At 35.9% G+C, this 15118-nt stretch overlaps 1 protein-coding gene across 2 annotated transcripts in view; it reads right to left on the bottom strand.

The window, feature by feature from the left end:
* Positions 1–15118, bottom strand: part of LOC149815919 (kinesin-like protein KIN-14I) — a 62797-nt gene that overhangs the window by 26812 nt on the left and 20867 nt on the right. The window contains exons 8-14 of one of the 2 annotated variants that reach the window (XM_089989193.1): positions 14995–15094; positions 14693–14892; positions 14471–14586; positions 14279–14381; positions 8979–9131; positions 8740–8886; positions 8432–8632 (exon numbers count right to left, since the gene is read on the bottom strand). In XM_089989193.1, coding sequence (XP_089845319.1) covers positions 8432–8632; positions 8740–8886; positions 8979–9131; positions 14279–14381; positions 14471–14586; positions 14693–14892; positions 14995–15094 — 1020 coding nt within the window. The remainder of the gene's footprint in view (positions 1–8431; positions 8633–8739; positions 8887–8978; positions 9132–14278; positions 14382–14470; positions 14587–14692; positions 14893–14994; positions 15095–15118) is intronic. The other variant, XM_089989194.1, reaches the window with a different exon arrangement.

Below are 15118 nucleotides of genomic sequence, written 5' to 3'. Positions count from 1 at the left end.
TACAGGTATGGCTGGTACAATATGGTTGTTTTCAATGAGGGTGTGAATGTAAGCGTATAACTGGGTCATATTGTACAGACACATAGAAACATAATAACATATATTTTCTTGCAAATCCACAAAAAATATGAAAAAGAAAAACATAAAATGTATAAAATATACAATCATATGTTAAAATACATGTACTCACATATATATATAATATATATATATATATATATATATATATATATATATCTGTGTGTGTATGTGTGTGTGTGAAATATCTGATAGGGGTATTTTCGTCATTTTACATAGTTGTTTCTAGAAACAACTATTTTTAATACTTAGGATATTTTTTAGATTTCTTATTTTTATTTTTATTTTTAAATTCTTTTTTTGTACCACATTGGGGGTCCCACCATGTATGACCGTTGGGGGCTCCCAACGACAACATGTGGGAGCCCCCAATGGCTCCCACTTTTCTCATTTCTTTTTGTATAAATAGAGGTGTGCTCCCCATGTATTCTTTAAGCCTTAGAGCTCCTCTCTAATAAATCTCTTATTATTTTATGTGTTGCCTTTTAAAGGCTTGTGATATTGTCCCATAATGGACTTCTCTCTTATCCTCTCTCTTGTATTTGTCTATTGTAGGACATTGTGAATGCTTTAAGCATTCTTTGTATTTTCGCATAGTTCATTACATGGTATCATAGCTATACGATTCTTGAAAATTGAAAGCATGACATTCCTCTCCATTCTTCCTCTCATACTTTGTTGGTACAATGGAATCCAAAATTGACCTATCCTTCAAGCTCAATGGCAAGAACTACATGACGTGGGCATCCGCAATGGAGAATAATCTCAAAGGTAAGAAACTTTGGGGTTATGTAATGGGTTTTATTCTGGAACCCCAACTAAAACTCACGAAGATCGAAAGAGATCAAGAAAAGGCTCTTGAGCGAGATGTTCGTCTCAAACCAATTGAAGAACATCAAAGAAAGGTGAAGGATTGGGAGAGCAATCACGCAAAAATCCTTGTGTGGTTTATGAATAACGTTGAACTCAAGGTATGTGCAAATATAACTAAATTTCCTTGAGCCAATGAGGCTTGGTTCTTTATGAAGGGTACGTATACCCAAAAAGACATTGCAAGAGATTACTTCTTGAAAGAAAAAGTAAGAACCACTAAGCAAGGGGATTTGAGCATTAAAGACTACTATATTGCTCTAAATCCTTTATGGGATGAATTGGCTCTTTTGGAGCCTAAGTAGGTGGCTATGGAAGATGTTGAACTTAGATAAAAGCAAATACAACAAGAAATATTGTTTCAATTTTTATTTGGAATTAGATCTGAATTTGAACAAGATCATCACTCCTTCATAGATCCACTCTTCCTCCTTTAGAAGATGTCATTGCCGAAATTACTCAAGAAGAAACACAGCTTAGCATGAGTAAAAGTGTAGATGAAGTCCTTACCGTGTCTAAACCCGGCAACAATGTTAAAACCTACAAACCACTTCATTTTGGAAAACAAGGAAACTATAATGAAGGTAAAAAGATGATTGTGTGTCATCATTGCTATAAGTCGGGTCATATTAAACCCGCTTGCCCAAAATTAAGTGAAACTTTCAAGCCTAAGGTGATTTTCATTGAATAATCCATCACCAAAATGGAAGATGAAGGCAAGAGCGAGGATCTCAACGAAACACTTGGACAAATATCCATGGCTCTTCAACAAATGCTCAATGCTACCTCCTCTACATCAGGTGCCGCCATTGCCTCTACATCACCACCCAGTATGTATTCTTGGATTCTAGATTCCAGAGCATCTTTTCATATGACCCTTCAAGAAAATGCTTTAACCGATGTATGCACCAATTCAAAAATATCTTGTGTCTCTATGGTTGATGGAACCTTTTTAAAATAAAAAGTATAGGAACACTAGATTCTAAAAATTTTCAAAACTTGTGTTCCAAAAGTAAGAATGGTTCCAAAATTAAACCTAAATCTTTTTTCGATCTCTCAAATTGTCGACTATGGATGTTAAATATCTTTCTCATCTAATGGTTGCTTTGTGCAGGATCTCCAGCATGGAAAGCGGATTGGACAAGGTCATAGGAAGAGAGACCTGCACTATATGGATCATTTGACTCTTCCTACAAACTCTTTTTGTACCTATGTCCAAGATAAAAGTATTGAAACTTGGCATAAAAGACTTGGACATCCAAGTTTGTCTAAAATGTATCTTTTTCCTTTTGGAAACAAATTTTGTAAAGAAAAAAATATAAATTGCAAAGATTGCATTTTTGAGAAAATGAAGTCTATTTCATTTTCAACTAGAACTTTTATCTCCACAAGACCTTTTGAATTGGTGCACTCGGATGTTTGAGGTCCATCTCTAGTTATATCTAAAGGTGGTTATTCATATTACATAATATTCATTGATGACTTTACTAGATATGTGTGGATTTATTTCTTTAATCTTAAATCGAAAGTTTTTTCTTTCTTTAAAGAATTTTGTACGAAAGTTCAAAACCAATTTCAAAGTAGCATATCCATTCTTAGATCTGATTCGGGTGGAGAATACCTATCCAATGATTTTCAAGATTACTTAAAGCAAAATAAAATTTGTCATCAAAGATCATGTCCTAGAACTCCACAACAAAACGGGATAGCGGAAAGAAAGCATAGGCATATTATAGAAACCGCTAGAACGTTGCTTATTTCCAAAAATATTACTAAGAATTTTTTGGCCAAAGTCGTTTTAATTTCCACATATTTAATAAATCGTATGCCATCATCGAATTTGAAAAATATCTCTCCTTATGAAAAACTTTTTAAATTTACACCCGATTTCAATCGCCTTCGTATTTTTTGTTGCAAGTACTTTGTCCTCTTGCATAAAAGAGATAAGTTGTCTCCGAAAGCGATTGAATGTGTTTTCCTTGGATATGGTGAAAATAAAAAAGGATATAGATGTTTTGATTACAAAAACAATAAACTTTATGTTTCAAAAGATGTGACTTTCTTAGAAGATGAAAATTGTTTTGAAAAAATTGATAAGAAAAAATGAAATTGACTATATATTCATGTATGATCTTTCCCCAATGAAAGATATGTATGATGATTCTATTAATCATTTTGAAATTATAGATGATACAACATCATGAAGTATCTAATATTGAAACATCACCAAGTAGTGATGTCATCATTGATAAAAATCTCCATGTTTATACCCGACGTGAACAAGATAAACCTATTAGCGCTCTAGAAAAATATTCTCAAAATAATGAATCTATAGAAAAAACCTCCCTTAGACGATCTTCTAGATAATCTATTCCACCAAATAGGTTTGTGTCATATGAATCACTAACACTGAATTATAGGGCATGCCTAATAACTTTGCATTCATATCATGAGCCCACACATTATCATCAAGCAAAAAATATACCTCATTGGATTGAAGCCATGAAAATTGAACTAGATGCTCTTAAAAAGGCTAATACTTGAAAAATAGTCAAAATTTCTTCAAACAAAAAACCTATTGGATGTCGGTGGCTTTTTAAAGTTAAAACTAAGAGTGATGGATATTTAGAATGATACAAAGCAAGATTAGTTGCTAAAGGATATTCACAAGAATATGGTATTGATTATGAGAAAGCCTTTGCGACCGTAGCAAGAATGACTAGTGGTATAACTTTAATAGTTGTAGCATCAACTAAAAAATGGCATATATATCAATTAGATGTTAAAAATACTTTCCTTAATGAAAAGCTAAATGAAAAAGTCTATATGGATCCTCCGCCGGGGTTTAATATTGGACATGGTCAAACTCTTAAACTTTTAAAAGCATTATATGGTCTTAAGCAAGCTCCCAAAGCTTGGTATGATAGATTTAGTGATGTCATGATTAATTTGGGTTTTCGCTCATGCTATACTGACACTGCTATCTTTGTAAAAAATGCAGGATCTAGTATTGTTGTTCTTTTACTTTATGTTGATGATATGATTGTTATAGGAAATTATCAAGTTGGTATTTGCAATGTTAAAAATATGTTAAAAAGTAACTTTGATATGTCTGGCTTAGGATTCCTAAGATACTTTTTAGGAATTGAAGTTGCATGTTCTCTACGGGGATATATACTTTCGCAAATGAAACTTGTTGCAGATATATGTACTATCTCTAGGATTTCAGATGACAAGAAGATGGAGACTCCTGAAATGATCAATGCTAAATTAAGACTAGAGGATGGGGTTCTCTTAGAAGATCTCACACCCTACAAGCAGCTCATTGGTTCTCTCACGTATCTATCCATTACCAGACTAGATATTGCGCATGTTGTTCACTCTGCTAACCAGTTTCAGCATGCTCCTACAACCGTGCATATGAGTGTCGTTCTACAAATCATCAGATACATCAAAAATACCATCACTAAAGGGTTGTTTTTATCTTCATCATCTTCATTAAATTTACTTGCTTATACTGATACTGATTGGGGAGGTAACCCTAATGACAGAATCTCAACTACTGGTTTTTATGTCTTTTTAGAAAATTTTTTAATTGCCTGAAGATATAAGAAGCAACAAAAAGTCTCGCTATCCTCTACTGAAGCTGAATACAGAGCTATGGCAACTACCACAATGGAACTTGTTTGGATACGAAGTCTTTTAAAAGTTATGGGTGTAAACATCTTTGGTCCTTCGAAGCTATGTTGCGACAACAAAAGTGCAATTCATACCACCAGCAATCACACCTTCCATGAGCACACTAAGCACATAGAGATGGATTGTCACTATGTTCATGATGAATATTTGAGAGGAACAATTACCTTGCCATATGTCACATCAGAATATCAACTGGCGAACTTCTTCATTAAAGCCCTTCCTGCTCCCCACTTTATTTTTCTACTTAGCAAACTTTCGGTCATCTAACCGTAAAGTTTGGGGAGGGGTGTTAAAATACATGTACTATATATATATATATATATATATATATATATATATATATATATATATGTGTGTGTGTGTGTGTGTGTGTGTGAAATACCCGATAGGGGTATTTTCATTATTTTATATAGTTATTTCTAGAAACAACTATTTTTAATACTTAGGTTATTTTTTAGATTTCTTATTTTTATTTTTTTAAATTTCTTTTTTGTACCACATTAGGGGTCCCATCATGTAGTCGTTGGGACCCCCAACAGTCATAAATATAACTGTTGGAGGCTCCCAACGACAACATGTGGGAGCCCCCAATGGCTCCCACTTTTCCCATTTCTTTTTGTATAAATACGGGTGTGCTCCCCATGTATTCTTCAAGCCTTAGAGCTCCTCTCTAATAAATCTCTTATTATTTTATGCGTTGCCTTTTAAAGGCTTGTGGTATTGTCCCATAGTGGACTTCTCTTATTCTCTCTCTTGTATTTGTTCATTGTAGGACATTGTGAATGCTTTAAGCATTCTTTGTATTTCTGCATAATTCATTACATCATATACAAGGTATCCATTGTATTAAATAATGCATTTATATGTAGAGATACCCAATACCAGCACCAAAAAGTACCAGCATTGACACGAGTACCTGCAGCATTTTTAAGTACCTATGTTACATGGGTCTAAATAAGGGTTACCAGAAACGCTATAGCACTTAGGGAAGCGCTCTTCCACGAAATGTGTTTCGAAAGCGTGAAACGCATTTTGAAAGCACGAAATGCATTGCTTCCGAAACGCTCGGGGAAGTGGCCCTTTTAAATGAGAAGTATGCTTCCTATTTCGCTTCCCACTTGCTTTTCGGATTACTTTCCGCTCGCTTCCCAATATCAGAAAGTGAATTTTCTTTTTTGGGGGCCTTGGAACCTTTAACAATTTTTTTTTTGACAAATATCGAAAAAACTCGATTCCTATTTGCTTCCCACTCGCATCCTAGGTTGCTTCCCTCTTCACTTCTTATGTCGCTTCCGGTTTGCTTTCCTTCTCGCTTTCGAGATGATTCCCGGTTCACTTCTAAGTCGTCTCGTGCTTCCCGCTTCCTAAAATTTTAGAAGTGCCTCGCTTTCCACTTCTACTTCCCGAATCGCTTCCCGCTTCCTAGACTGAAAACTCTGGTCCCCTCTTGCTGCCTTTAAAATTAACAGTATAGAATCGCAACAAACAATGTGACTTCAAGATCTTATAATTTTCAATTAGGGATGGCAGTGGACCGGGGCGGAGGACAAGGTCTCTACCCCCGCCCAGTCTCAAAATCCTGCCCTTCATCCCCGCACGGGTTTTGATTTTAACCTCCATCCTCGCCTCCATCCCCGATCCAAACGGGGCAAGGCGAGGTGGGGCCCCATTTCCCCTCGATCCATTGCCATCCCTAAAGAAGGATTGGGGATGGGATGGGATGGGATGGGATGGGGCAGGGCGGGGTGGGGTGGGGCAAGGTGGGGATCGGGATGGGGGCAGGGCGGGGAAAAGCGTAAGTCCATCCCTGCCTCCAACCCTGCACGGGTTTTGTTTTTAACCTCCAACCACGATTCATGTCCTTCATCCCCGGTCCAAACAAGGCGAGGCAGGGCCCCGTTTCCCCCCAGTCCACTGCCATACCTATTTTCAATTCAACACAGATGGGCCATGCTATCAGATTATTATTGCTCATCTATGTCACACGGACTCGGCTAAGGAGGTGCCGCACCCGAGTCGACACGCCCCGACATGGGTGCGGCTTCGGACTCGGCCTGGACTCGGTCAACGCTGAGTCAGACTCGGTCAACGAGTCCAGGCCGAGTGCGTCCACATTTTGGACTTGGTCAACTTTGACCGAGTCCAAAAATGTCCCTAAAAAACCAATTTTTTATATTTTTTATTTAAAAATATATATATAAAAAGAGGCACAGTGCTTCAGTCACAGACTGTGCACAGTCACAGTGTTGTGGACTGTGCCTATGACTGTGCACAGTCACACAGACTGTGCCGTGGCATTTTAAAAATAAAATAAAATTATATATATATATATATATATATAATTTTTTTTTTTGCCGAGTCCCCGTGTCCAAAAAATTTAAAATTGTGCCGCACCCGTGTCGCACCCGCACCCATGTGACATAGCTGCTAATAATCCATTACCTTAACGAGGAAAATTAGCATGCCTTATATTAAAGGGGGCCTAGATGGCTCCTCCAAATCTACATTGTCAAGATAAATTACATAGGAATAAGATGCAGATATCAGTGACTTGATAGATTTTTATCAATAGCTTCATTACTGCACTTCCATGTGTGATTCAACTCATGTACAACAACTCTGCCAATTCCATCAGCTAAATACCAAATAGTGTCTCTTAACTCTAAAACAAAACTCAAATAGATTTTTTTTCTTATTCTTTTCCATTTAAAACCCAAAAAAAAAGGACTGCACTCAATGGCAGTTTCTATTACTACAATAATTTTTGGATGAGAAACTAATTCCACAATTCGCCTCCCTCGGAATAGTGATCTCCTCTTCCAGCAAAGTGAACTCAAATAGTTATAGAATATTGAGCAACACAAAAAATATGTAATACAGCTCATCACTTACATCGTAAAGTGCACATTAATACACTGATTGTTTACGAGGAGAAGCTTGTCATAGGCTACTAACCAATCAAAAGATGATTGCCCTTGTTGATGGTCATGAATCCACATTTTTTACTGGAGAGCAAATGATGCTGTTGGCTCAATTAATCAAGAATAACAAGATTCAACCAGTAAACTTACATCCCTTTCCATTTTCACTAACTATTTGAATAAAACTAAACTACTGATATAATTTGTTATTTTTTCTTACATGTATTTTAAATATAGTTTTAGAACATTAATAAATTATATGCACCTAACTTAGCAAATAACTTTATGCATACATATTCTCTGGTATAGCAACAAACATGAATTGATGAGGGTTGTGCTCCAAGTGATCATCATTACTTGTTGCCTCAGGCAAAAACAACATATCCCATCAAGCATCAAATGACATTCAATCAAATAATACACATAGGCAATGCTAGCCATACAACAAGCAGTTGAATATGCAAAAGGCAAGGATGATAAATCAGATGGATTCACCAACTTCCAAAATGTAGTGTCATTCTTCATTAAACCAACAACTAATAAATGAATTCAGCAACTAAACCCGGAAATCTAGCATGTCATATTGATTTATTAAACAATATGAAGTGAACTAGCCAGATAACAATTTAAAAATCAATATTATACATTAAATGGGAGATCAGAAAACCACAACAAAAAATATAGTGACAAATAAATGTTTCACTACTTATATATTGGTGTTTTCCATATACTTGCACATTCGTTGTGGTTATGAATGTCTTATAGAACAGAAATACCCTTTTTTCCTCAAAATTCACTCAATGATCTAAAGCATGCTGAAACCCTTGAAAAGATTTGAAGAAACAACTTGAGTACCAACTTACCCGATCAGCTTTTCTTTGAGATTCTTCAACTGCTTTTGTCAAATCTTGCAAGCGTTTTTCATATACATCCACAGCAGGAGGCTTAGTTGATTGTGAGATATCTCCCTGCATAGAGGCACTGGCAGCAGAGCGGGCCTTTGAGTACCTACGCAACATTACGTCATTTATGTGTGTCTGAAGGGCAACACATATTTCCTCCCCCTATAAGATAACAGCCATATATTGGATTTAGAATAGACATTAATGAGTTTATATTTCTAGGAAACATATAGAATCATATAGAACAAAATATAAGGGCATATCATTACCTGCTTAGTCTCAAATTGGAATATGTGAAGCACACCAGCAACTCTCATCTTAAAGAACACAGCGGTGTTGCTACTGCCAAATTGCATAATGTCCCTCAACTCAGCAGAGTGCAAATATTCTTTCGGAACTGGCCGGAAGAAATGAACCTGCAATATTTATGCAATCAATCAGAATGTTATGCACTTAGCCAATACATTAAAAGGATTATTAGTCAAAAGCACACAAGGTAATGACAAACCCCACGCTTATTGATGCCTAGTATGATGCGGCCAGGAAGAAGCCCTATGGGGTCATCAATCTTGCGAACGGCAAAGAAAATCGAGTTTCCGTAAGGAAGAACTTTTAAGATTCGAAGGAACTGCTGCCTTGCATCATCTTTTGACATGTGCTCCTACACAGTCACAGACTCACAATGTTTCAAAACATGCAATCAAATTCCAGTAGACAACAGCACTTTAAACATAGTAAGTAAAAGTGTGCTGCAAACAAACACGCAATCAAATTCCAGTAGACAACAGCACTTTAAACATAGTAAGTAAAAGTGTGCTGCAAACATTGTTCAACAATGTCCAATGACTATCTAATAGTATCATAAAGCTGAATCAAATCAAGAGTGACCAAAGCACAAATTATTGTCCCTAGTTTGGAAGGTTATGCAGTATGTGACCTGGGTACTCCATTTTGGCTCCTGTGCTATGTCCCGTTCTATATATCATACGGGAAAATTCATAAAAATGGCCTTAACCCCTTATCCACAGCCATTTCCATGTGACATAGGTCATGCAAGAGTACACAAATAAGATGGGACTAATCTGGTGAAAAGTAATATTAGAAAAGAAAGGAAAAAAGAGAACACTCAAGCACCAGATTTTACCAATTCCATGTCCATAGTTAAATTGATACACTCCCCACTGAAAGAATGCATCTATTACAGGAAAAAAAAGACAAGAAAATGTAAAGCATATAGAACCTATTCTAATAACAAATTGCAATTCCTTTCCAAAGGATGATTAGTTGTGACTGGCCAAGCAATGGGTACGTAAAATGGTTTGTCAAACAAGCAAATGAAGCCATTAAAATAATTCTGGGAAACTAGCATCAGGTTAATCTCCAAATTGAGACTAAAAGAACATGTAGCAGCATAACAAAGAAAAATATCAAGGGCATGTTTGCTTGGGCCCAAATGAGGAATCTGTCTCTCATGGCTGTGAAAAAGAGATTCTCATTTGCTCTACTTTCGCGTGCAAGCAAATGTGAGAAAATGGTGCAGTGAGATTCAAAATCACATTTGAGGCCATTATGTTCACCTTTCATGTGATTTCAAATCACATGGAATGAAATCATATGTGATCTCAAATCATGAGATGCAAGCAAAACATGCCTATAGTATAAAACAATTCACTTCCACATCTAAGTACAAGAGCAATGCCAATCCCAATTCAGTTATTTTGTTTCATCTGTTAAGCATAGTATTGCTCTCGGCAAAAGAATAAACACTTCATATTAGGAGAACTACATGCAGAAAAAAAAGAGCAATTATGTTCCTTGCAAAACAGCAAGCCAGCAAGGAGCTCTAGTGGACCACAAAAGGATAAATTTGTAAACGAATAATGCAGAATGAATGAACAGCAACCATGTATTCACTTAAAGGACAAACAAAGAAATGGCAAAGTTTTAAAAGAACCACATGGATGACTGAAAACAAAAAGAATATGAGTTGGCACCAAAGTTTCAAAAACTAAAGAAAAATACAACACAGTATAAAGGTGCTCTACAGTTGTTCTATGGAGGGCAAAGTGCTCTCATCACCAACTATTGGAGATAATTGTGTTCAACTCTTGATCCAGATTCATATGTTAGTTTGGTATCCTTTTGTTTAGTTTTGGTTCAAATGTAAATAGATTCAGATCTGTATTTGTAGTATGTCCATACGCGCTTTATTGCTGTGTGTTCAGTTATAACTGTGTGTTCAGTTATTAAGGGCACCCCTTTTATTGATGTGTGTTCAGTTATTAAGGGCATTTGTGTAAAGTAAAAATATTCTTTATTTAAAGGGAAGTTACCACGTTTCCCAGTGAGTGGAAAACGTGAAACTGAAATAGAGGGTCTCTTGTTTTCTCTTCTTCTCCTTCTTCTTGCTGCAACAGATATTTTGGAATAAATGCTCAGATTTATTATGGTATCAGAGCAAGGTTGATCCACATAAATCTTCAAGGTATGTTCTACTAGTTTTGCCTCTTCCATGCTCTCTTGTTCTATTTTCTTCCTATTGATCTAAGTCGCTTTCTATCTCGTATTTTTTTCTTAAAATCCTAGTTCTCAGTATTTTCTTCTTTCTCTTGTTCTCATATACACCTTGTCCAAAAATCTTTAATATCTATCTTGATAGAAATTTTGTTCCTAACTAAAATCCTTTTCTTTCCAAGCCCTAATTTTCTGATATAATATTGAATCTGTCCTCACTACTTTTCCTGGCTGTAATTCTGTCCCTAATTAAAAAATTTGTGTCCTCCTTTGACTCAATACATGCAAATCTGCTTTCTGATTCTGTATGTTAGTAATTAACATCAACTACTTATATTCATAATTCAACTCTGTTCTTGACTGGTTCTTTTAATTTACTTCCTCCATAACTGTCAATTCTCTTATTCAGTATTCTCTTCTTTCATCTCATTTTCTTCATGGATTCCAATTCTTCAAATTTGTCGTCCAACTTTTTGCCTCAACTTGTTTCTGAAAAACTGAACAATTCTAATTTTTTAACCTAGAATAGGCAAATTAGCCCTTTTATAAGAAGTCAAGATCTGTCAGGACATTTCGCAGTTCCTTTGGAATTTATTTTGAATGAAAAAAAAGACGAGAAAGGACAGGTTTTGACTACCAAGTATGTTAAGAATCCAGATTTTTTTATTTGGATGAAGAAAGATCAGGCACTTGTTGCCTATATTACTTCAACTCTTTCACAGGAAGTTTTAATTAGTATTCCGGATGATTGCACTGCAATGCAATTATGGATGTATCTAAGTCAGACTTTCTCTCAAATATCTGAGTCCAAAGCTATGTTTTTGAAGCAGGAGTTCCAAAATCTGAAGAAAGACAGAAATATGACTGTCATGGAATACCTCAACAAAGTTAAAGGTCTTGCTGATCAGTTAGCTCTTATAGGCTGTGAGGTTTCAGACAAAGAAAAAGTTCACCAAACTCTAAGTGGCCTGGGTGCTGAAAATCATGTCTTTTCAACTACTCTTTTGTATCTTTCAGTGCTTCCCACCTTTGAGGATTTAAGGCCAAAGTTGCTGCATTATGAAATGACACTTAATGGTATGACAGACGCAACCAGTAAAAATCAAAATGATTATCATGAAGTGTTGTTTATGAATTCTTTTCAAGGCAGAGGTCATGGATTTCGTAGAAATAGGCGACATGGTAGGAATAATGGAGGAGGACGAGGTATTCTTTCCACTCCTAATAGGCCTCCAACTATAAACACACAAGGAAGAACAGTTCCTACATGTTATATTTGCGAGAAGCCATGACAAATTAAAGCAAATTGTTGGTATAAGAATGATTCAAGGTACAACACAAAATTAAATATGGTGCAGCTGAAACCTGAACAAACGTCACAACAGGAAACTCCTAAAATCAGAATAGTACAACAAGAGATTCGGACATGTTGCTGGCTACACTCACTAGGTTGAATTTAAAACAAAATGAACAGGAAGTTTGGTATATTGATTCTGGAGCAGGCAATCATATTAGTGGTGATGCTAGTAAGTTTTCTGCTCTAATTCCTTATTGTGAAAATAGTCATGTTATAACTGGAGATGGAACCAAACATTTCATATCGATTGTGTTTCTATTCCCATCAACAATTCGAAATCGCTCTCTTTGTCAAATGTATTCTATGTTCCCAATATCAAGAAAAATTTAATTCATGTTTCTTAACTTGTGGATGACATGAATTCTAGCATCATATTCACCCCTAGTTCTGTTTATGTGAAGGATCTTCTCACGAAGAAGACGTTCGCTGAAGGGGAAAGGTGTGGAAACATGTATATTCTCAAAGAAAGCCTCGTGAAGTCTTTAAAGATCGATCCAAGTGAGTTGTTTAAGATAAAGTCACTGCCATTGTCATTTTCCTTTGTCTTTGTTTCCAATGTAAATGAGTCAAATAAGTCTGAAATATGGCATAATCGTTTAGCCCATTGTAGCAAGTCTTTCATTGAAAGACTTATTTCTAATGGTTTTATTCTTGAGTTTGGTTTAAGTAATAGGTCTGAGGGTTTTCTGTGCCCTAGTTGTCAAGTCTGTAAAAGTCATGTTTTACCTTTTCCATTATCAGATAGTGTTTTGGACATATTCGACGAAGGCCTAATGATGCTCCAGTTAGAAGGATGGAGAAATGGGAAAATATATTAGTTAAAAGAGGTCGGGGTAGGCCTAGGAAGACATGGATGGAGGTGATAAGAAAGGACATGAATGCTTTGAACCTCACCGAGGACATGGCGTTGGATAGAAATGATTGGAGGAAAAGGATTCATGTGGAAGACCCAAAATGAATTTCTTTTTTGGTTCATATCGCTGACCCCAATTGTTTTGGGATGAAGGCGTAGTTGTTGTTGTTGTTGTTGTTGTATTATCAGATAGTGTTTTCTCTCAACCTTTTGAGATAATTCATTCTGAGGTTTGGGGTCCTGCCCCTGAAAAATCTGTTTGGAAGCAAATTTTATCTCTTGTTTGTTGATGATTTCACTCGGCATTCATGGACATTTTTTATGAAGCACAAATCTGATGTGTTTGGCATATTTCATAGATTCCTTTTGTTTATTAAAAATCAATTCTCTACTTATATTCTTAATTTCCAATGTGATGGGGGTGGAGAGTTCTCATCGAAGGATTTCATTGATTATCTCCACGATAATGGAATAAATCGCAAAATATCTTGCCCTTATACCCCTCAACAAAATGGCGTTGTGGAAAGAAAACATCGCCATGTCGTAGAGAGTGGTCTTGCCATGATTCATGGAAGTGGCATTCCATTATATTTGTGGACAGAAGCTTTTCACTCGGCTGTTTATGTGACCAACAGGTCACTAATGAAGAAACTTGGAAACCAATCTCCATATTTTAAATTATATGGAGTTCAGCCAGATTATAATGAGTTAAAAGCATGAGGCTGCACATGTTATGTTCACATGAGGCTAGCCTTCTAAAGTTTTTTGGCAATCAAATTGTCACTATTATAATTTTTTTCTGAATTTTGGGATGCCACCCTCACAATATTTGTCAATTAGGACACTCGTACATTGATAAAATATAGAGAAGCTACTTCTCATCTCAGAAAATTGTTAGAAGCTAACCATGTGCACCCTCTTCTCACCATTGTTCTTGCAGATCTACAATGCCAGATTTTCAGATTCTTGCAAGCAAAACCACTAGAAAAGATGTTATCAAGAGCACCATTCTTACCAGCCAACATAAGTTGGTGAAGCCAACTTGTGAATTTGGCAGATTTGGCAAAAAAAAATTGGGACTTACCATTGAACGATAACGTGAAAGAATATCCAGCTCCCATTCTCTCCTAGCTCGAGTAATTGCAATTTGTCTTGGCAAGAATCTTTCAAGAAGAAATGTCCAGTCCCTACAAAAAAGGTTTTGCCTCAGAAAAACACTGATTTTTCAAACATCCATTATAAGAAATGTTGGTAACCATTATAAAGGGATACTAACGTGCATGATTCTGGGGAACTAACATATCCATTCTCTACAAGAATTTGTAATGCAGACAACTGAGCGGCATCATCCCGCCCAACTGGATAATTCCCCAACATATAATCATGTTGCAACTACCAAAAAATACCCTAATTAGTAGGCATCAAGTATAGTATTAAAACTATTATTACGAAGAATATAAAAATTTATTCAAGTACATAAATAACAAAGGTACCAAACCTGCACATATGATAACTGAACAAACATTGGATCTGCTATTGCATCATCTGATTCACGAAACAGCCGTTTTTTGAAAGACAATTTGCAATGCAAAATCTCTCCTTTACTGTGATCTTTTACTGCCTTGAATTCCGCAAGCAAATCTCCAATATATTTATTGTCATCTAGTGCAATGTATTCCTCTGTTATAAACAAAAACACTAAAGCAATAAGAAAAATTAGCCATGAAAATGATTAATAAATATAATATATTTCCCATACAAACAAATTAATTACATATATACATAATATAAAGTGAGTACCGCTTCCAGGATCTGGTGACTTAGAACCAGTAACAGTTTTTCGACATTCAAATAAGCTAAAAGTGGAGTAGGCCGATAGCTTTATAATCCCAGCAAGCTCCTGAAATCCAAAATTTTAATTTCA

This window comes from Nuphar pumila, chromosome 15 (genome assembly GCF_984573655.1).
Source record: "Nuphar pumila chromosome 15, dmNupPumi1.hap1.1, whole genome shotgun sequence".
Lineage (NCBI taxonomy): Eukaryota > Viridiplantae > Streptophyta > Magnoliopsida > Nymphaeales > Nymphaeaceae > Nuphar > Nuphar pumila.
This window is presented reverse-complemented; position numbering and strand designations above follow the sequence as displayed.